Here is a 24,457-nt window from a genome sequence, read left to right on the forward strand (position 1 = left end):
TAAATGGAACCAGGATTGAATCTTAGTGAGGGTGTTGTTAAGGTGTAGGATGTCCGCGTGGGTTTTGATCTTATAGTAGAGTTGGGTATCATCGGCATCGAGGTGGTAGCTGATTCCAGCTTGTTTAGGAATGAGGGAGAGGGGTTCCATAAAGAGGTTAAAGAGAGAGGGAGAGAGAATAAATCCGTGGGGGACTCCTAGGGAGACCAGAGTCGGGTTTTATAAGCAGTTGTGAATTTTGATTTGCTGTGTTTGGTGTTGGAGATAGGAGACGAACCATTTATGGACAGTACCATTGAGGCCGACGCGATCTCTGAGAACATTAAGTAGGGCTGAGTCGTTAACTGTATTGAACGCTGCGGAGAGATCGAGGAGGATAAGTAGGCAGGTCTCGCCATTGTCTAGAGAGTGGTGGATGTCAGACAATGTTAAGCATGGCAGTTTCGGTGCTGCAACCTTTCCTGAAGCCTGACTGTAGGGCAGAGGTCTTCAAACTGGGGGGCGGGCCCCCCTAGGGGGGCCTCAAGTGATCCCAGGGGGGGCGCCAGGCTGTGGCCAAAAGAAGCATTAAGCTCATAGCAGTGCTTTGTTTTAAGCAGGAAAAACAATTGTGGCAGTAAGCCTCTCTGTAATGGGCCATCACTAACAACTTTTGTCATTTATATCTGGCTGGGAAAAGGTGTCAAAAGAGCAGGGACTCCAAATATTCTTCTACACCGACACCCCCATTTCTAAAAATCACACTGGGGGTATTTTAACACGTTAGTAAGGCCTGCCTGACCAGAATAGTATGTTTGGCAATCATTTATTTGGTTGCATTTTTTAAACAGTAAGATAGTTTAACTGTAATGTTTGAATACATCTCCTAAATAAGGCAAGACACATTCAAACATTGCATAATATAATGGTATAATTGTAAATATTCTGGGGGGGAGGGGGGGGGCGGTTAATAATTTTTTTTCACTGGGGGGGCGCGTGTTTAAAAAGTTTGAAGACCACTGCTGTAGGGGGTCAAGTAAGTTGAAATTTTCAATGTGTTTATCTAATTGGAGCAGGACACATTTTTCAAGGGCTTTGGAAAGAAGTGGGAGGTTAGAGATGGGGCGGAGATTGTTTAGGTCATTGGGGTCAGCCAGAGGGTTTTTAAGAATAGGAGTGATTTGTCCAAGTTGAAGGGAAATAGGGACACAACCCGTGGCAAGGGAGGTGTTGCTGATAGAGGTCCAAGATGGGGCAATGATGTACTTTAGGTCTTGGAGAAGGTTAGAAGGGAGGGGTCTTTAGTATGGGAGGATGGCTTTAGTTTAGCAATGGTGTTAAAAACTTCGCGCTCAGTTACAGGGTGAAAATTATGCCAGGAGGCATTGTTTTTTTACTTGTGAGTTAGGGAGATTGGTTTCAAGAGGTGAGGTTGTGGGTAAGTGTAGGGAGTGGTTTAGGGGAGGTATCGAAGTGGGTGTGTGTGAGGAGTAGTTAGGGTGAGGTGAAGAAGTAGGCAAGTTTGAGGTGGGGTCAGGGGGTGTGGGGAATGCGGTATGAGTTTTTGAGGTGATGTCAGCAGAGTGTTGGGAGGGGGTAGGTATCAGAGTTGAGAGGAAGGATTGCTCTATCTTTCCAATTTTTTCCGAGAAGAAGTGAGCAATTTCTTCACATCTAGCAGTCAAGGCCAACGGAATTGGAGGTGCGGAGGATGTTTGGTTACAAACGATGTTGAACAGTTCTCTGTGTCTATTTTGGACCTGATTGAGTTGTGTACGGAAGAAGGATGCCTTTTTGTTACAAATGTGTTTCTTGTATGTCGATCTCGTTAATCTGTGGAGTGCCAGATGTGAGGGAGAGGGATGCGGTCCCCATGTTCTTTCGATCAGTCTGAGTGTGCGTCTTTCTTTGTTGAGCTCTGAGTTAAACCATGGTTTTGAAGGGATATTTTTTTTGTTTAGGTGGGGCCATTTGGTCTAAGGTATCGGTGACAGCTTTATTAAAGTGTTCAGTAAGCTCATTTGCGTTTTTTGAGGGAGGAATGAGGAGAAGTTGAGCATGAAGTTTAGACTCGAGTTCAGCAGGGGGGATAAGATTTAGATTTCAGGTCCATTTTCTAGGTTGAATGATTTTAGTGGGGGGGTGGTGGAACTGTGGTAGCAATGGTGAACAGTATGAGTTGGTGGTGGTAGGACCAGTCGATGGGGATGATATTGGACAGGAAGGCCAGATCCTTATTGGAAATAATAGCGTCCAGGATGGCTCCTTTGCTGTGGGTTGGGGACTGACATAGTTGTTTGAGGTCATTAATCTCAAGAAGATTGGTGAGGAGGTGTACTCCTGTACAACCATGTTTAAAATGCGGAGGGCTGAGTCGCCGGGGTGCCGGAGAGGGTGTGGGTTGGAAGGTACTTTTTTCCATCTACTGTGGGAATGCCCAGTGCTCCAGCCTTATAGGAATGCAGTGGTAAGAAGTATGAGGCACACATGTGGGGGTGACATGGAGATTTCGCCAAAGTGGTGCTTGTTAATCACATGGGAATCAACCGATCTCTCATCAACGGATAAAATATGGGTCACCCTTGGATTCACTGTAGCCAAACGAAATATAGCAGGAAGTGGAGAGCAGCCCCTGCACCGACACTGCGGGACTGGGAATTTGACATGGATTGGTATATGCAAGCGGAGAAGATGTTCTATGAAGGGAGAGGGCGTCCGCATAAATGGATGAGGGTGTGGCATCGATGGAATGAGAAGAGAGGGATATAGTGTACATCTGTTGGGAGATTGGATCAGAATGCTGTGCAGCAACAGAAGTGAAGGGGACAGCTCCACCGAGAAGGATAGTGAGAGTGGGGGGGGCTAGCGCCTAGGACATTAAACAATGCTTCTAAAGTTTCTTTGACATTGTTCTATTGTAATGCTGCATATGCTGGTGGTTGCTGTCATTGCTGTTAACTGTCCTTTCATTGCAATAATAAGAGCTGTAAAAAAAAACAATGAGGTAGAGACTGGCATGAGGCAACTTTGCTGCTCAGTCTCTTAACGGTCCTAGAAGTAGGAACGTTTCTTCAATGAAGAAGAGAACTTCTTTCCTGCGGCATTTGTTGAACCTCTTACAGGAATATAATCTTTTTGTGATATCTTTGGCCAATGAAATGCTGTTTTACAAAGGCAAAAGTGCAATGAAATTTAGTTTCCCAAAAGCACTTATGTCCCTCTACTATACGCTGCTGTACTCCACTTTATGAGACTGTAGGACACTCCACTGTACACCACGCTCCTCACCTGTATGACATATCACTCCACTCTAAGACATCCTATTCCACTCTATGTCACTCCACTTTCCTCCCAAGACAATAGGAGGTGGTGTTCCACCTGGCTGCTATCAAATTTGCTGAGAGATTTCATCAGTAAATCATTGAGCAGAGCACCGGAACATACATGAATGAGGCAGGGAAAAACTGGAATTGATGACAGTATGTTAATTGATGCCAAGTGTGCTATATATGAGCCCCTCAACTGTAACACACTACACAACATTTCACTCTATAACATGGCACTCCATTGTACACCACTCCACAACACTGTACTCAGTGTATGACACTAGTCTCAATGAGACTAAAATCCACTGTATGACACACTGCTGTAGTTTACGACACACAACTCCACTGTACCCTGCTCCAATCCATGCCATTGTATGATAGTCTACTCCACTGTACGAGACTCGGCGGTCCTCCACTTTACGACACCCTACTCCACTGTACGACACTCTAGTGCACTCTACAAAACTCTACTCCAGCATACAAAATTGTACAACACTTTACTCCACTCTATGCCACTCAACAACACTCCACTCTATGCCACTCTACCCCACTCTACTGTACAACACTACACTGTATGACACTACACTGTATGGCAATCTCTTACACTGTTCTCAATACCACTGCACTCTACAAGACTCTACTCACTCTATGGCATTGTATGACACTACACTTAACAACACTCCTGTTGACAAAACTCCACTCAACGAGATTCCACTTGACACTGCACTGTGCGGCACTTCAATGTATGACTCTCCACTGTACAACACTGTACGCCACTGTAAATACAACTAGATATCACTGCAGTACTGTATTATAAACTTACCATTTAGGATAAAGCCACCATAAAGCACATGTTTAACTTACCTTACACTTATCTTTTATCTCTTTATTAATTACAATGCTGCATTTCTTATACCTGTAAAAATTATGATTAATACCGGTATAAACTCTTTATTTTTTTAGGTATTTGGTTATTCTGAAAATTACTTTATTTTCTTTTTGCATATATTTTGTTTTTATTCTGGAAGTTTTTTTCCCCAATAGTCAACATGACAAACCAACAAAAAATTGTTAGGACAAAACAGCAGGACAGGAAGGGCAAAAAACAAAACAAACTAAGGGTGTTAGTAGGACTGCAGTGAGCTATGAACAGCTAGCAACGGATATTCATGACCGTCTCGCCGGCCACAAACACTGTATGGCACAGCAAAGAGTATGTTGCAGTGCTACCATATGGCTCAAACATTTCTCTACCCTGTCGCAAGAGATGGACTGGCACCGCGGTACCAGGAGCAGGAACTGATGGCGGGACAGATGGAGTGGGTGCTGGATAAGGCCCTGCCGACGCTGAAGTGGTTAAAGGTGCTGTATTGTCAGAAGAAGTGGCCGGAGGAAATGTTGCTGCTACAATCTCTTGCAACTCCTTCTCCCATCTACTTTCGGCCTGTGCCAACCTGGTAGAATGGATCGCGTCCAGGCGCATGCACATTCCAGACATCCCAAAAGTATGAGTATCATGAGACATAACCTTCCGAGTACGAGGACGGGTATCATGCAACATAACCTTCTGGCAAAGGTTGCAGTTCATCAGTTCGCCAGTTTTACGTTTCATTTTTTTCTCAAGCTGGCAATGAAAAAACTGCAACAAAACAAACTTTCAGTTTTTTTCAGCATTCCACCTTTAGTTCTTCTGTAGCATCATCTGCTCCTCCTGCTGCTGCGGGACAGGTTCTTGCTGCTCAACCATTTTAAAGTCAAACAAGTTTCAAAAAGGTGGGTGCAAATAAGATTATCCTTCAGGGTAATACTACAACCTTCTTCACCTTTGAAACTCACAGTACAAATGATTAAAAGGGGATACACTTCCTGTTTTCTATAACTAAAGTGGTATAAACCAATACGATGATATTAGGCAACCGCACAATGCTATCGCAATAGTATCTAAGAGGTACTGCTGGAGTTAGGAACTATCATTTTTTAAAATTAATTCTTCCAAAATTTATACACAATTCATTTAGGCTGGCTGTGACAACTCCACCCGCTACCATTCACAGTGTTCTCAAAAATGATTTCATTACACGTCATGAGTCTTTTTTAGGAAAGGTATCATTTAACACCCTCTAAGTGATGTAATATCAAAGGGTATAACGTGTGCATAGAGAAGGTGCAAGTTATAATTAATGTAGTGTGGCTAATGAGTTCACTACACTGAGTATGGAGGTGTGAAAGGTATACGATGTTTCGTAGCGGGCACAAGTTATTACTGTAAGTTATAACTATAACTTTTACGGTTTGACTAGTTCAAGTTGGTTTTCTGTAGAAAGCATTATTAACGTTTTCCTAATTATAACTAAGCTTTAATCTGTGTGTGTGTGTGTGTGTATATATATATATATATATATATATATATAAATACACACACACACGTGGTGTGTATGTGGTTATATAAACATTGATAGGTTTTCTCTTTATCATGCTGTTTTCAAACATCTTACAGTAGTTAAAGAACATTTGTTTTCATTTATATGTTAGGTAATGCAAAGAAAGTTCTACTGTTGGTATTTTTCACTTCATGTTTTTTCATTTCATTTATCTTGGTTTGCAAACAGCATACTAGAAGTTTAAAAATAATTGTAATGATATAAGGAATATATTATTGTTGTGCACAAAAAAACATACATTAGATATGACATTCCATAAGGTGCTTTTCAAATGTACATCATTATGTTTTGAAAAGAGAAATAAAATAACTATACATCGACTCTGATAAAAAAAAACCAGAACAAAATATTAGGGGCTTCAGTGCTTTGGCTAAAAATCAAAATAGCGTTTTACCTTCAATGTAAAAAAACTTGGCGCCCAAATATTCACCATCCAAAAATTCATTAGTTTATATACCTTTTGCACCAGTTTGTACTACAAAAACTTCATGCTCTATAATGAGAGGAAGAATGGAGGAAAGGAAGTATAGAAGAAAGACTAAACACGGTGTGGTATTATACAATTATTACTCACTAATGTTAATGTTTGCTACACTTGAATAACAGACATATCTCCCAAAATACTGCCTGCATTAACCATGGCAAACCAAACAAAAACTAAGCATGGGTGGCCTGTAATTAAGAAAATCTGTATTCTTTTTTTAAACCCATCAGGGCCTCCTCCACACTTCTTAAATTCTGCATGAAGGCCTGGCTATTCAACTAGTCTTCTTGCAGGAACATCAAGACAGCCTGTATTCAGGTCCAGCCTCACCGCACGCCTTCGCTCACATACATAGCGCTTCGATACCCTCACGAATGACATGCAGCTCTCTACCAATTCACCTTACATTACAGACCAATAATGTAAGATGGCTAAGAAAAATAAAAATATGAATATCGGGAAAATAATGTCTCAAAAGAATAAGAATGTGTTTATATGGGAATTAATAGGTCCCTATTTCCAATTTTCCATAAAGAGTAATTCCTTTTATTTTACTAGAACTCTCACTCACACAACTTTGTGTTGCATGCTTTATCCTGGAGCTCTTTCCCGGTTGACTACTACTGATATGGGACTGGCTCGACATTCGACCTCTGCTAAGTGGAAGGGGAGCTCTTTGGTTTCTATTTTGCCGAGATTCAATTTTCTAAAAAAATAGCCCTCAGGTCCTGCGTTGTTAACTTTATTTGAGGAGCCGTTGACTGTATTAAAAGCAACTTCAGATGTGATTAGAATGTGTAATTTCTCCTAATATACTTCAATCACTCACTGGGGGTGAGAAGGTAAAAGAAGGCTGAGGTTACAACTTGAATTGGAGTTAGAAAGACACAAGGGTATAACAAGTATAGTGTACAAGATACATCATATTGAAAAAGTCAATATATATGGTTTAAAACTGGCTTAACATGCACTGGGCAACAGGAAGGTAGGATCATTCTTAATGATCTGTAATTGGGTCCAGGTGTGACTAACATTTTTAAAGAAAGACCATTGTAGTGTTTAAATCCGTAAGTGTCTGTAGTACAGATTTGTACACAATAAAAAAAGCGGCATCTGAAATGTTGGTACAAAAGACAGACTCATACAGAGATGTCCGCATGCTTCTCTGCGATGTCATGTTACAGTTCTCAACAATGTTGATAAATCTGTGACTGGGTTGCAGTTATATGGAATGGGACTAAGGGCCAGATATAGGAAGCCAATTTGAGATCGCAAACGCTGAAATTCGCAGATTCCCTATTTTGCGATTGCATTCAAGGAATCGCAAATTGTGATTCCTTAAATGCAATGTAAGAAGCACAAAAGAAAGTGCGATTTGGCCTTAAGTGATCGCAAATTACCACCAACTTCAAGTTGGTGGTAATTTGCGATTTCCTTTAAGAAAACACTTTTTTGCTTTTTTAAAAGTGCCATGTGGCACACATTCATGCCCTTAGGGCATGTATGTGCGCCACATGTGCACACATGCAAATTTCAGGGGTGCAACAGGGTGTCCCTGTGGAACCCTTGCACCCTTGAAATTGCACACGCAATTTGCGAGTACCTATTAGGTACTCACAAATTGCGTGCGCAATTCCGATTCATTCCAATGGACCTCTTGGCCCATAGGAATGAATGGGAAGGTATTCCTTGATTACGAATCGCAATTTGCAATTCACAATTAAGGAATATTAAGGAATTTCAAAAAATATTGCGATTCCTGCCTACATGGCATTTTGCGAGTCCTTAATAGTGATTCCCTAAAACTCGCTATTAAGGACTCGCAAAAGTGCTTTTACCTACATCAGGCCTATAGTGCTCGGTCATATCTTGGGAGGGCAATAGACAGGTCATTAAGCTACTATCAGAAATGTAGTATTTTCTTCATTTAATATTAATTTGTTGATTTTCAACAAGAGATGTAATGCAGGATGGTAGACCGAACCCCACTCTAGAATCTAAATACATTTGGACTAAATCTACCTCTTCTCACGCTCCAGCAGTTTTTTCCTGATATGATTTGCTAGAAAGACATTACTGAGGAAGATTTATCATAACCAGTTCAGCACAGGTGAGAATACTGACAGAAATGGCTATGTTGGGAAAGATCAGCAGTGCATAAAAGTGAAGCCAGAAAAATGGTTTCTTTCCACTGCTACTAACACAACAACTAATACAGTGTGTATTGAACAATTTCTCGCCCTTATTTTGCACTAAATCAAAAGCCCACATTTTTTGGCATGAGCTGTTTTTCTTTTAACTGTTTCCACAGCAGAAATGGCCTTATACCTGGTACAGTACCCAACACAACTTTAAAAGGAAAGGTTTGTCAAAGTTAGAGCAATGACTCTGAAAGCACTGAACTCAAATCTAAAGTGTAACACCTTCATGAAACAAAATATCCAAACCTCATTTTTTTTTCTAAAAGTTCAACAACTTTTAACCATCCCTAACAAAGACTCCTGAAAGAACTCTATAATTATATATTTAGACAAACCTTTAAATAGTTATCCCTTGAACACTCACTAGTCCATTCTTGATCTACAGTGTGTTAGTCACCGCTTTGCACAGAATAGGTACTACAGCAGGAAAAGGCACGCTTCAATTGACAATAAATACAATCGAACACTGTATGTCTACAATTCCACCTGCAGTTTGTTTCTACATGATGACTCTGTAAATGGACTACAAATGCAAACAGAACCCTTCCCCCATGGTGCAATCAGTAAGGGAAATGAACAAATTATTCAGGATTTAGCACCATTGACAGTAAAACTTCCATAGCGGTATCAGGATAGGTAACTGGATCGCGCTGTGGGAGGCTACTTTGAAATTTTTCTCTTATCAAGTAAATTACTTCGCTTCATATAAACAAATATGTAACAATTATTAAAGGTTCTTAATATTCCATCCAATTAACCTTAATGTAAAATAAACCACATTTCTTATGCGCAACAGCAATGCCACATCAACACTGCTTGGCAGCTTATACCTAATCAGCAGTGTTCTATACAATAGATCATGCAATACTACTGAATGTTTTACATCACCGAATCGGCTTTCACAAGCACATTCTCAACCAATTTGCATCCTTTCACACCATATAGAATCAACTAGCTAAACCTTGCAAATATAGATCAGAAATAAACGAAATATCTGATGGAGTACCACAACCTACACTATTGAAACAGTAGGTAGGCATCTCATTGATACAGGTGTCAAAATACTTCAAATTACAGATCACACCCAATTATATCTGAAGCATACGAGTATTCAAGACATCAAATCTCTCCAAAATTGTCCAAAGAAATTACAAGAAGGATGAACAGAAACTCCCTAATATTAAATCTACAGGAAACATAATTCATACTAATATCATCAAAATCTAAAACAAAGTGACCCAAGAATTACTCCACGAACCATCTGGAAGGTTATACGTCTACCAAGGCTTGGTCTGTGGACTCAATCAATTCCAACCTATCTCTTGAGAAACACATCAGCAAAACAGCAAATGATTGTTATGTACTCAAGAAGCAAAAAAACGTTTTCTTTTCAAACTAGCTAAATTCGGTAACACAATTTGAACAGGAATTCCAGCCAGCCACCTCACGCCCTTTAATGCAGAATTCCATTCAACAGGAATATTAATCACAGACAAATAATTTGATCACATTATGCCAAATATACGCAACATCGGATGGCTTCCAATAGTGGCCCAATAAAACTCACAATGGACTGCGTAACTCAGAAAACCATAGAACATGCGAGACTCATCTACCTGACTAATTTCTTTACATTCTCTGGTGGATTTAGAAATTGCGAGACTCCAAATCAAAAACAAACTATTACTAATGCCGTTCAAATTGAAAATCAAACAAGTGGAAGATGGATTCTTAACCACAGCAGCAAGAAGTCTGTGGAGCTCTACCATACAACCAGAGGCAGCAACTAGACCTACTCTTCTTCAGCTGGGTATAAAAAAACTTTCTTATTTAAAAAAACCCACTTAGATTAGGATCTATCTAGAACTGCACATTTGTACTCACTGCTGTATCGACCCGTCCAGCTTGTTTTCTTGCTGCTCTTAACAAACACTCCACCCCCAGACATTTTTTCTTCAACATAACATACCCATTACAATAATGTCCCCCAACCTAAGCAGTACGATGTCGCTAAGGTTAAATGTTTATTTCATATAGTCATTGTACGGAGTGTTAAAATTGTGCAGTGCACCAATCACACATGCTGCAGTCCTGCTACATAAAAAATATCAAACAACGAAAATAAATACCTGAGAAAGCCACTCTTCATCTTCTTGACCACTGTGATCTGAGGATAAACTGTCATAAGATTCGTGTCTTGTCATCGGCCCAGGACTTCCAGGTGGCACCACTGTACAGAAATAAAGGCATTACCTAGGTAAGATGCCCAGCAAAAGATGTGTCGTAAGTTAGCTTCTCAAATAAAATAGCTCCATTTAAACTATATTGGACTTTGCCAGACAGTCTACTTCTGTTGTGGTGGTCTATGTTCTTTCCATCAAACATTGGATCTGGATACACTTGAACTCTCTATACAAATGTACCTTCACATTGTAGGATGGTTTTGACATGAGTTTTTGGTAAAACAGAATATGCAGATATTCATGTAGAAAACAATTGTATTCCTACTTGATATGCACATAAACATTTTCGAAATGAGTGAAAAATGTTAATATGATGACGTCTGAATACATTTATCAAACAAAACACCCACCCCTCTGCCTAAGACACCAACTGTACCTCCCATTTCCAATAATCCAGTTTCCTCCTCTGTCATTCTGTTGATGAGGATCTTTAATCAGTAGAAAAGATGTAACATTTTCATAACTTCAAGGAGAATGATTTAAGCAAAGCTCCTACATGCCGGTACGGGCCACAATTTGGCTCTGCAGTGACTCCATACCACCCCGGAAGTGATGGAGCGGAGCTACATGTAAGTGTCACCCCTGTGCATTGACATCAGTTTCTTGTGTCTTTCTCCTTCCGCATCCTCCGATGCAGAGCATAGAACAAATTATCGGAGATCGTGAGCTGTTGCTTAACTTGGGCCCTTTTTAGATGGTAAATAGTCCCCTCACTCCACAGAGGAAGGAAGTGGCCTCCTGGGCAGAACAAGGACTTCATTTTTGAATTCTCAGATAGCCTCACCACCTCGTCCATCTGACATGCCCACACCACCCTCTTGGGTGACTTCAACTTCTCAGACAACACCACCTCAAAAAACAAAACTCAATGATACATTTAACATGGTACAGAATGTCACACAACCAATACACTCCAAAGTCCACATTCTCAATATCCCCAACAGCCCAATGCAACCCACCAATACCCCTGGACTGGACCGACAACTTTGTCATCCCAATCTCCATGGTTAGCTGTCAACCAACAAACCAAGGTCAACACAAATGAAAAGACCAAACCTTGAGATCCTTCAAAGACTTCTCCATAGACAACCTAATACTTGAATTCATCTTTCACCTTATCAACTTCATGTCTAACGTCAACACTCTTCTAAACAACTTCAACATGTTTTTGGAAAGCTATGTGAATACCTATGCCCCAATTACAACATGCAAGTGCATGCCAAACCCTTCAGCACGAAAGAAATCTAAAGACTTTGCTGACAATAAATGACTCATCCACGCACAGAAAGTAAATAACAAAAAACAGAACTCTTGTGGACCTCTCAAAACTGAAGTCTCTCTACTCAACATGCAGACAGCTCATCACATTAGCCAAACTAAAGTACTACTTTCGACACCTCCAGTGAAGCCATCAATAGAAGCAGAACGCTGTTCAAGACAATCAAGAACTGCATCAACCCACTGCTGGACCCATCTATACCTCACGCCACAGAAAAGTGCAATATCATTTATCTTTTCCTTTGTGAAAAAAACAAATGATCCGACAGCACATCTATGACACCAAGCCTTGTTAAATTCTTACACCCACCCATTCTACAAAGAAAACCCTGGTCATCATATGTTTTAAAGCTATGCTTAGACATCCCCCGAGAAGCTGGTCAACCTTATAGTGAGTTCCCTTTAGGACCCACTGTGGTTCTCCCCTATGTTAGTCTAACTGCACATGTTGTAGGCCGGTTTGCTTTGCACACATTACATAATAACATGTTTGTTTTCGTGCCACAATATTATTTTAGAAATACACTGCACATGTTTTTGTTATTCAGTACTTCTTCCTGGGACTTGGTGTGGACACTTCCCCCCTCTCTGAGTAAGCCTTGAGTCTGCTCTGCCACGCTACTCTGATGGTCAAGTGCTAAATGGGAGTACCTGGTGCTCAGTTTAGGTCTAAGAGTAGTAAGGTGGCCCTAGGGGTGCTTTGACTCTACCCCCTTCTTGTACTTCTTCTTTACAGGCATTTGATTGGGTCGAATATATGTCATCCTACTATGAATTAATTCCATTGCTCATAACTGATAGAGACATTACTAACACAGATTCCTTGCAAACTACAGCAGGAAGGGGTTTTGAATGGTGTAAACACTTCAAAAGAACAGTAGGAACGCTGCAACACAAATAGGAAGTAACGTTTCATTGTTTAATTCTAAGTGACCTACTTACATACATCTCTAGTTCAGGAGACATGATTTACAATGAATAGATTTATAATTTTATGCTTAGTATTTAGTTGTGAGAGTACCTCTTAGATATTGATTTGTTAAGTTACTGAGTTTTTGTGAAGTTTTGAGTTTTAACTCACACTTCCTAGAATAACCATTGGACGGTTCTGCCTCTCTACCTTGAGGTTCAAGAGCAGCCGCTAGAAACTGCTGCAGAGGTGTTCATGTGAAGCCAGGGGAAGAATCCAAGAAAGGATGTTTGCAAACACTAAAGGGTCTGGGAGGAGGGTCTTGAGATTCTGTCCAATAGTGTAACTGGTTCCCAATTTAGGTGCAATAGTGAGGTGGCCCCAGGACCTCACTTTTTACAATTGAAGCCAAACCGAAGCCTCAGTTGTTACAATTGAAGCAGAGTTATCCAAAAATCGGTTTCTACATTTCAAAATGCACTGCAATGGGGGTGCATTGTTATATCCCACAACAACACAGATGAAACGAGCACTCCTACTTTCCACCAGCCACACCTCCCCCGTGCTGTAACATGGCAACATCTAGTAGCTGCAGTGCTAGTTGCTGCTGAAAAAAAAGCCTTTTCTGCTGCACGTGTAAAGAGCAGAAGGCTGGTCACCGTGGCCTGAAGCTCTATCAATTCCCTATACCCAATACATCTGAGGGATACAAACAAAATGAGCCATTGCAGGCTGCAGGGTTTTGGTGCAGAACAAAGTGAAAAGTTGACATGGCACACATCCCTGTGTGCCATGCCTACAACCCACTGCCCTGGCATAGGTCATCCCTCTAGCTGGGTGCACTATACCAGTGGTGAGGGTACAGGTGCATGAGCCCTGTACCCCTACAGTGTCTAAGCCAATTCTGAGACATTGTAAGTGCAGTAATGCCATTAAGAGTATATGGTACTGGGAGTTTGTCATTACGAACTCCACAGCACCATAATGGCTTTACTGAAAACTGGGAAGTTTGGTATCAAACCTCTCAGCGCAATAAACACACACTGATGCCTGTGTGAGATTTAATGAAAAATGCACTCAGAGGGCATCTTAGAGATGCCTCCTGAAAAACGACCTACCACTAGTGTCCAGGCTGAGTGGCTGCTTTCAGCTGCCACCACCAGACATGTTTCTGGACCCCTGGGTCGAAAGCCTGCTGTTCTCAGGAGTCTGAAACAATGCACATCCTGGGATGAGGTGACAAGCCACCCCTCCCAGGATTGGCAGGGTCCACGAAGGGGGGAAGCTTCAAAGGCTGTGAGCTACCCCAGCCATTTGCTGCTTCCAGCAGCTGGCCCACACCGGTTTTGATCCCCACTTTAAGCAGGAGAATCAGCAGGAACACCAAGTGAGGAGGGGAGGTGGGCCCACCTTTGCCAACCTCACCCCTCAGGTGGGGGAGTCGAGGTGAAGCACAACTCTCTGTCCCCGCCATCTAGCAGATGGGGGGACCCAGCCAACCAGAGAGAGGCATATGCCCCCCTCCCAGTGGAGGGTGGCCTAATAGGGGGTGTACCCACCCCAAAGAATGGACCCATTGATCCCGACCTTTACCTACCTGTAATGCCCCAAAATTAAGTATTTAGGGGCAGACCAGAACCTTGCCTCCTAAGACAAGAACCGACCAGAAGAAAAGAAGAAGGACCGAAGAAGCCATGCTGAAACAAGAAGAGGAGGACGCCCACTGACTCGGCCTGTCCCCACCTCGAACCTGCTCCAGCAAAATCCCGGTGTGTCCTGTGGCCAGCAGCTCCCAAGAACCCAGAGGACCTGTTCTGCCATCCCAAACAAAGACTTTGTCTCCCATAAGCACCGGATTTGCTCACCCACAAACTCTGGCTCCGGCCAAATCCGCGAGTCTGCACCACTCTGCACCCGACCCCACGGCCCGGGTTCAAGTGACCCAATACCACGATGAGGTCTCCCCAGCGATCCTGACCTGAGAGCTGGCGATCTCTGACCTGCATCGAATCTCCAATCGACGCCTGCAGCCCCTGTCTGGAGGATCCCCCCCAACCGCGACCAGATCTGGTAAGAAAACCAGATGCCTAAAGATACCCCTGCACCCGAACTCCCACGGCCTTGGGTAGCCCAACCAACAGTGTCCCAGCATCCCCAGGCATACCAACTTACCTCTCCAACCGGTAGTCACCTACAGCAAATCTTTGTCCCCAAACCTGTAGTCTTTGTTGCGACCGGGGAATTCCTATTGAAATCAACAGGGCACCCGATGCCAAAACAGCACCCTGCACCCAGCCTCCCCAGTGCCGCTGCGGATGCACTTTGTGTACTAAACCGGATCCCCCTTTGCCCTGAGCCTAACACCAGGAGCTTTGGTCCCACAACCTTGTGGCCTGCTCGTGCGCAGCCACCAACTGGAGGCCCCCTATCCCCCATTGGATAACATTGGGCCTCAGCCCTCTGCACCTGGCTGCCCTAGTGCCGCTGAGGGTGCTTGAAGAGTGCATCCTTGAACGTAGGAGAACCCTGGTGCTAACCCCAGAATGCCAACTCCCACAACAAAGTACTTGCCTGTAAATTGATAACTTAATTTCCTCCCATAGGATTGCATTGACTGATTTTCTTTGAAAAATCTTCCAAGTGTGGACTTGGTTTGTATGAAAACTTGAAAAACAGCAAATACACAATAACTGTATTACTTACCTTTTGTCTAGGAGATGTCCCAGTGTCATATCTAGGCATATCACACTGGTTAGCAAAAGTAACTTAAAAAGTAATCTAAGAAATAAAGTGCACAGTAATTTGTAAAGTAACTGAAAAGTAATGTCGAACTGTTTACTTACCTGTAACTCAACCAACTGCATTTGAACCTGTATTCAACTGTAATTCACTGCATAAAAACTTGCAAAGTATTATTTAATTTACCTGCACCAGGCTTGGCTTGGTTCTAGAAATAAAATAACTAAATATTTTTGGAACAAATACATTGGTCTGAGTTCAGTATTTGAGTGTGTGACATCATTCCTTGCCTGAGTGTGTACAACAAATGCTTAAAACTACCCCCTGATAAATCCTTACTGCTCGCCCACACTACCACAAATAGAGAGTAAGGTGCTATCTACTTTTATCTCTGCCTACCTTTGGGGTTCCACTGGACTCTGTGCACACTATTCCTCATTTTGGTATAGTATATACAGAGCCAACTTTCTACATGGATGGAATAGGAGCATGCATAAGATCATGCTTTAATCAATTAAAATATTCTAGCTTCACCCTCTCAGCAGAGGGGAAGCCATGGCGAAATCCAGTGATAAGCCAGGCATAATCTTACATACTATTAAAAAATAAAAAGAGCACCTCCGCACCTCCTGAAATTTAAAAAGAGAAAAATGTGATAACATGATCACTTTTCAAAGGGCGCTTTTAGAGTAAATGTTTTTGCTGTATTTGTGCACAACAACATTTTTTTATTTACTTTATTACTTCTTTATATGCCCAAACAAATATAGTGTGCTATAAAACATCTGCATAGTAAGTAGGTGTGTCAAAGATGCTTATAATGGACAATGCACAGCTAGCCACTGCCCATCCAACACCATACGATTCCGTTCTCTTACCCACCTGTGTGCCAATCAAAAAGTATCAAGTTAAAAAGCCATTTGTGGATTTAAGAGTGTAAATTCACATTTTTCATTCAGAAAACAAATTTACACAGACCTGCCAACACACTCAATGCCACCATGTGTCACGTGAAAGACTCCCTTCACACGGTTACCAGTTGAAGACTCCCTTCACACGTTTAACCCGTGAAATGCCGCTATCACACAGTGAGCCGGAAACCCTTGCACAGAGTGGTTTTTCAGCTAGGGTGGCCAGATTTGCAGAACATAAAAAATTCGGACAGCCAAATGGGACTAAATGTTGGCACTGGTCAGTTCAGTGTCAAGATTTAGACCTATTTCTATGTCACTGGCAGTCCTACATTAATATTAAAATATATATATATATACACACACACACACATATATATATATATATATACCCACACACGCACTCTACTTTTTACATTTTTTATTTTGATCTTATAACTGAAAAAAACAAAGGTTAAAGGGAGTTTATAATAGGTGAAAATATCATTTAAAGCATGCTGTTTTATATGTACAAAGGCACAGAAATTCACCGCCATGCACAGTTTTGTCATCAATGATGTCATTGCAAACGTGGCAGTGATATTATCAATGAAGTCATAGAACATGTCATGGGTGATGTAATATGCTGGGTAATTAGCATTGCATGGCGAGGGTGTGCCATGCTGGGGTGTTTTGCAAGGACAGGTTTGTTATCCTGGCTTTGGGTGATGAACTCTACAGAGATTGCTTCATCCCAAATTGATTCCTGTTGTGCTCTGTGAATGAGGTCAGGCAGCACAGCAGGAGACTCTTTTAAATAAAACTCTGTCCCTGGTGTAAGAGAGCCTCGGTGTGAAGGTGAGCTGTCACAGCACAGTGATAAATGTGTGTGCTCACACGAGCCTCTCTCAAAACCAGCACATATATTTATTTTTAGGCCATAGCTGTCTGGTTGCTTAAGACTTCTTGTGGACATTCTGAAAGCTTCTCTGGAAATGAATTCCACCCACTTTTTATCATCTTACCATTGGCTTCCTGGTTTGTATCTCGCATTGGTTTGTATTCTATTTGCTAGCTTCATTTGTGTTGGGATGTCCAGTGTGTCCTTTGTCTTTCCTGTGGAGCATTACCTGTTTATCCTCTCTCTGACTGGCTCCTGATATTCTTCCACAAGTTTGCGCCTTCTGGGAACTTTGTTTCTTTTTCTTTAGGCACTCCAGGAGAGTGGATGTGGTTTCAGCTGTCTCTCTTGTATGCTAGTTCAGAAAGTAGGAAGCAGTAAACAAGCTGTATTTCTTTGAAAAGGTTTCCTGCCTCTAACTTTCTGCTTGACGTATTCTACTTATCTTTGCCACTATCAGAGATGTCAGTTGAGGAACAATGTTCTGTCTATGAGCTTGTTTATTTGGTCAGTGCGCATTACTAATAGCATAAGAAACAATCCTCTTCCTTAATTTTGTGCCCATGTCATAGGCACTGGAAATGGGGGGTGCTAAAACACCCACAATAACATTGCTGGAGTTCATAAGTGAATGAGCAATAAACAGACCTTTAAATTTCGTTTTTATCTAGTCTCATTTGCTGCACATTCAGTCACTCAACTCTACTCTAAGCCACACTATGCCCCTCCACTCTATGCCACTGTACGTCACTTCACGCCATGCCACGCCACTGTACTCGACTATACTCTAGGCCACTCTATGCCACTCCACTTTAGTCCACTCTATGACACTCCAATCCATGCCACTCTATTAAGCAACACTGTATGCCATGCCACTCCAATCTATAATATTCAACTCTACGATACTCTACAACACTATACCACTCTACGACACTACTCCACGACACTCCACTTTGCCACACTTGACTTTACACAACTCCACTCTGTGACACTCTACTCTATGCCACGACTCCACTCTATGCCACTACACAACACTCTATCCCACTTTACACCACTCTACACTAATCCACTTTACTCCATTTTACGCCACGCCACTTTATACCACTCTACAACACTCTACACCACTCTATGCCCTTCCACTCTACGACAATCTACTCCACTCTAATCTACAATGCTCCACTCCACACCATTCCATGACACACTATGCCACTCTACTCCATTCTATCCCATTCCACTCTATGCTACGCCACTCTACGCAACTCTACTCCTTTACACTCTACAACACCCTACTCCACTCTACGACATTCCAATCCATGCCACTTTCCTCAACGCCACTAACTTTTAGCCATGCTGAACAGCAGCCACACTGTTAGACAACATGGCTAAAACATTATCAAAGCAATACCAAAGGGGATGATGGACGGAGCATTTGAGCAAATCAAACATTCACCCCCAGTCAACTGATCTGGGTTTAATCCATCATCATTCTTTAGCTCACTCCACCACCCCAGTTCAGACATGGCCATATGCAAATCAGTCTGACCCTGTGCCTCATGGGAACAGTCCAGCCCGAACTGCTAAGCCATGTCTTCCCTGGACCGGAAACAAGCATCCTAGGACCGGTTTCGGGTTCATAACCCTCATCAGCCAGGCTATCTTGAATCCAGTGGCAAAGTGAGCAAGGGACCCACGTCTGGGCATACCCTGCCAACTTAGGTCAAATAAGGCAATACCAAAGGGGATGATGGACGGAGCGTTTGAGCAAATCAAACACTCACCCCCAGTCAACTGATCTGGGTTTAATCCATCATCATTCTTTAGCTCACTCCACCACCCCAGTTCAGACATGGCCATATGCAAATCAGTCTGACCCTGTGCCTCATGGGAACAGTCCAGCCCGAACTGCCAACCCATGTCTTCCCTGGACTGGAAACAAGCATCCTAGGACTGGTTTCGGGTTCATAACCCTCATCAGCCAGGCTATCTTGAATCCAGTGGCAAAGTGAGCAAGGGACCCAGGTCTGGGTCCAAACTGGAATGGCATGGTGAGCAAAAAAACGATGGATTTAGGCCCAAATCTCTGTACCGGGGTGAATGTATGACATTGTTCTGCATTCTGTCCATCAACTGTTGTTTTTGCATTTGTCACCCTGAGTGGGACGGGTATGCTCAGACGCGAGTCCTGTGCTCTCCATGCCCCTGGAATCAAGCTATCCTGGCTGAAGAGGGGTGAAACCCCGAAACCGGTCCTAGGATGCTTGGTTCCAGTCCAAGGAGGACCCGGCTTGGCAGTTCGGGCTGGACTGTTCCCATGAGGCACAGGGTCAAGACTGATTTGCATATGGCTGTGTTCAAACTGGAATGGCATGGTGAGCAAAAAAACGATGGATTTAGGCCCAGATCTCTGTACTGGGGTGAATGTATGACATTGTTCTGCATTCTGTCCATCAACTGTTGTTTTTTCATAAAACATTATCAAAGCCAATAGCTCTCGCATAGGCAAGACCTATTGGCTTTGCCAATGCTTGTAGTAAAAAGTGTTGGGATGCCAGGACAGTCCTTGAAAAAAATGGGACTGTCTGGGCTAATCCAGGATGTCTGGTCACCCTATTTTCAGCTCGTATTTGGAGGATCTGTAAAGCAAATGTCTATTAGGGGTCAGGGAAATGTAATGTTCAAAAAGTGAACACCCCCATTTTTGAGTTTACATAGATTCACTAATGTTGCGCAATGTATTCCACACACAAATTGCCCCATCTAACTTAAAGACTGGGAAGCTCCAGGCAAACAATATGGGAAAAAAGATGGGACACTCAGGGGAAGCTCCTCCAGTTGATGGGAGGAGTGTCAACCCACAAGCCCCAGAGCTGAAAAATAAAACTGTAATAAAGTTTATTTATTACCGTTTTATTTTTCAGCAACCCATCCTGAACTAAGTGTCAGGACGGAGTCGGGGCCAGCGCTGCCAAGTGGCAGCAGCAGAGAGCTATGCACCTTAAAATGCACGTCTTTTTGGCTGGCCATCTTGGGCCGGCCAGCCAGACAATCGCATTTTAAAGTTCTCTAAGAAAAAGTGCAGGCCTCCAGTGCTTTTAGGAGCGCTGAGAGAGGCCGCTCTATCCAATTGTGGCGCTGCTTTCATGTTGTGAAAGCAGCACCAGGATTGGGTAGTGCAGTTTCCTGCTTACAGAAGATGGAGGGAGGAGGACGTCGCGCGGCGAAGAAAGGATGGTAAGTTTATTTAATTTTTTTCGTTGTTGTCCCCCACTACCCTGGTACATGCCAGCCACCACTGGGAAACAATGTTTACAATTTTCAATGCACGTGTGTAGGAAAGGAGTCATTTAGTATTATATTTAATGGTAAGGGAAAAGGAAGAGTAGTATAATACAACAGCATTCCACAATTTACTTAGCCCCACATGCATACTGTGCACGATGAATAGAGTTCACATAGGGTTCTCCCCTTTAGGAGTCACCCACAATAAGGGCCACTGGAATTTTGCGTCATGGGTGCATTAGGGTTGAGCAAATTATGCGGCAACAAAAGTCAAATTATGTGGTGTAATGTGACATATGTTCTGATAGTATTCCTTCATTATGTTTCCATTTTTCCACCTGTTAACACTGCCTAGACATTGGTTGTACCTCATTAGTATCAGTTTAGCACCAAAATATAGCAATAGAAATTTAACCAGTCAACCTTTGCAAAGGGCCTTCCACTGCGCGTCAACATGTGTCACTGCATTTTTAGTAACTTTTGAAACATTTGAGCTAAATACAAATTTTTATTTTGTTAAAATCCACAGATTATACGGCAGATGATGGATTATGTAGCAGATGCAGCAAATCTTAATTATGCAGAAACGTCTGCAGCCACACAATCGCATAATTCCAGTGCCCTGCCCATAATATTCAAGGTATGGCTTTGCTTGAGGCCTTCTGATCCACAGAGGTCGCGGTTCGTGGGCATGGCTTAAAAGAGGTATGCCATCATTAATTCAGCAGACGTAGGCCTCAATTTCTATTCTCATTTTTGTTCTCCAGTGGAAGAAAAGTACTTCAATACATGATTAAACATGCCCCAGGGAAGCTAAATAACACCAGCGAAAAGGGCAGACGCGATGGCTCTTGATAGTGCTTATGGGAGTCATATTTTGAAGTACTGCTTTGATGAAATTTGAATCCTAAGAAAAATATTTATTTAGATTTTTCCTTGCATCTCATAGTATATCTAACCACCTTTTTTGTAGTTTTAAAATACCTCAACTAACAGATGACAGAATCCCTAATTTAATGATGCTTAATGTTTATGCAACAGAAAGATCAAACGCTCAGTTGACCCTGCCAGGATTTACCTCAAGACCCACTTCATAGACGACACGTCAGCGGCAAGTGCTTCATTGGCTAGCTATTGTGTAAGCTAAATTCATAACAATCTCCATGAACAACATCCCTCCTAGACCTGATTGTGGCACCTTCTACAGTGTGGAAAGAGAGCCCAAGAGTTCTGGACAGGGTCGAATTGGCCATTCCCACACTATGGCATTCTCCCTTTGTCTGCAAGCTCAAGTCTGCTTTCGGAGATGGGCTTCCAATAACACCATCATTCTAGTTGTGGCTTCCAGAAGGTTGGTTCTGAACACTTTCGCTTTTGGTTTCTAGTAGAGCCATGGTTCTAGATACTATCTCCGAGTGTCTCACCAGTAACGCTTCTGCTACGATCTGGTTCTCAGCTGTCCTCAGGAAAAGGGTAGCCGAAGGGTTCTTGGCCATGTACTTTGTTGTATGTTCATAAATCAGTCTCATTTTTTTAATTTTTAGTTTCGTAATCGTTACAAGTTATTTCCTTATTGTGATTCTGCGTCTGGGTTTATTTTTATTTTTTTGTTTAGTCAAAAGATATTAACAACCCCTCCTTAGAACATAATTGTAGGCGATCCAGTTGTCCATTATTTAAGCAGTCGGAGTACCATGTAATCCTGTTTCAACTTGACTAAAATGTGCTGCACTATAAAGGTCTGTTTTTTTAAACCAGGTTAACCCATAATGTAACCAAAAACCGGCAGTAAAATATTTACAAATTTGAAACTGACCAAATATGCTGAATGGATGTATGCTTGAGTCCACATACAGCCTACCCAACTGTCAAACGTAAGGCGTTACACATGCCAAGAAATGCAGGTCATGAGGCAGTTTTGAATGAAGTCACATGTAATGTTTGGAGCTATACGTCTGCCAAGCCAGCATTCTATGCTAATGTAAAGCAGGGCTTGGCTAGGCTCAGAGCATTCCTCAGGATCATTTTGGACAAAGAAGACTGAACACCTCATAGTTCTATCAAACAGTTTGAAAACAGAAAAGAAATTTCAAAGCTCTTATTATTGAAGGGTTTAGCAGCATGTTCATACAACCGACTCTGCAGTTTGATGAAAAGGAGGGCGATGCTGGTCACACTACAAATCGTTAATACCTTAAGAAGGACAAGGAACTACATTTAAACAAGTCTTTTATTCTCAGGCGTCAGAAGTGACCAGGAGAAGAAAGCTTTTGTTTATGTCCTAGCATTTTTGGAACTGCTTGAAGGAGTATGTATTAATGTGATCACAGAAACAGCAGAGGAGGTGGAAAGAAATAAAGTAGTAGGCCAGATTTCGTCAGATACAGCACACTTTTCATACCTGATAGGTATTAAATTTGAGAAAAAGGCTAAATGCTTCTAACTAAAAGAAATTGAATGAGAAAAAAATAATGTTATAATTCCTTGCATTCACATAGTTAAAGCAATTCAAAAACTGCACGGTACACAGTCAAGCACGTGTAAGCTATGTTTTGATTGTTATCCTCATTATTATATAAATAATACAAATGCCATGAGATGAGAAAACGTTGTAGATAACCCAAAACCTAACGGCTGAAAGCTCAATATGATGCAGTGCACGCTACACCGCCACATGTCCATACTATAGCCAGCTTCACTGGACACTAATTGAACACCTCTAGCTGATCAATCATTGCTATTTCCCGTATGTAAAGAGGCTGCTGTATCTACTCTCCTAGGAATATATTCAGAGGGAGAAATATTAAAAATGTGGTTTGTGGCGCCCACCTTTTCAACGCATGGCATCATCTCCATGGGCTGTGCCCTGGATCCCGCCCTCTTGGGTGATCGGCCCTGATTGCATTCAGTATGGCCGGTCACCAGATGAACAGTGCACGGTCCTCTTTTACGGACTATAATCGGGTAAATTCTCCCAAGCTGTCATCCTCTGTCTACGTCCAAATATGTAATAACACCAGTCACCTGCCACAATAAGTTATTTACTTTTCCTGCTACCTTTTTATTTTTAATTTTTTTTCAAAAGAAGCTCTAAGGGGAACAATTATCTCGTTTCATGAAATCTGAATTACCAACTTCAAATAAAGAAAAGGTCTAAACAAAATAAATACTCATGACTTAAAGTTAAAATAAATGTATAATCATTACAAGGACCAAAAATAGAGGTCAATCGAGGTCCTTTTAATCTTCCATTTTCAAACCATCTATCGATCGATCCATGTCCATCCCATCACCTTTCCATCCACCCATTGCCCAATCTAACCATACTTTTTTCCATCCGTCCGTCTTTTCAAATATACTACCACCTTTTCACCCATTGACCCATTAGTATCTTTATGCTTTGCCCCATCGTTTCACCCATCCATCCACTTTTCTGCATTCGTCCATTCTTCTGTCCTATCCATTCACCTGTTGATCCTTTCACTCTTCCATTGAACCTTTCAACCTACCATCCATTTATTATTTTACCATTCCATCCTACCTTGCAAAAATGATGCCTTCCTGTCACCCTTCCGTCCTTCTCCTGTTCGTTTTTCCCTTTCTCTCTACACATCTTTTTTCTCTCATTCCCTCTGTTTTCCCCACTTTTTAATTGTTTCTTTGTCGGTTTCCTTCATTGTGCACTGTGCCCACTGCCCAGAATGCTCCTTCGTGGCATTTGCTTAATAGAGGTACTTATGAGCATTTTGATAATCGACTCGCCAGAGTAAACGACCCATCACCAAC

At 42.1% G+C, this 24,457-nt stretch overlaps 1 protein-coding gene across 4 annotated transcripts in view; it reads right to left on the bottom strand.

Moving 5' to 3' along the window:
• The window catches only part of BCAS3 (BCAS3 microtubule associated cell migration factor), a 3,636,180-nt gene that overhangs the window by 1,272,028 nt on the left and 2,339,695 nt on the right, over window positions 1-24,457 (bottom strand). For all 4 annotated transcript variants that reach the window (XM_085649432.1, XM_085649434.1, XM_085649433.1 and 1 more), the window contains exon 20: window positions 10,561-10,661. In XM_085649432.1, the coding sequence (XP_085505558.1) occupies window positions 10,561-10,661 (101 nt within the window). The remainder of the gene's footprint in view (window positions 1-10,560; window positions 10,662-24,457) is intronic.

The sequence above is a fragment of the Triturus cristatus genome, chromosome 3_2 (genome assembly GCF_964204655.1).
Source record: "Triturus cristatus chromosome 3_2, aTriCri1.1, whole genome shotgun sequence".
Taxonomy (NCBI): domain Eukaryota; kingdom Metazoa; phylum Chordata; class Amphibia; order Caudata; family Salamandridae; genus Triturus; species Triturus cristatus.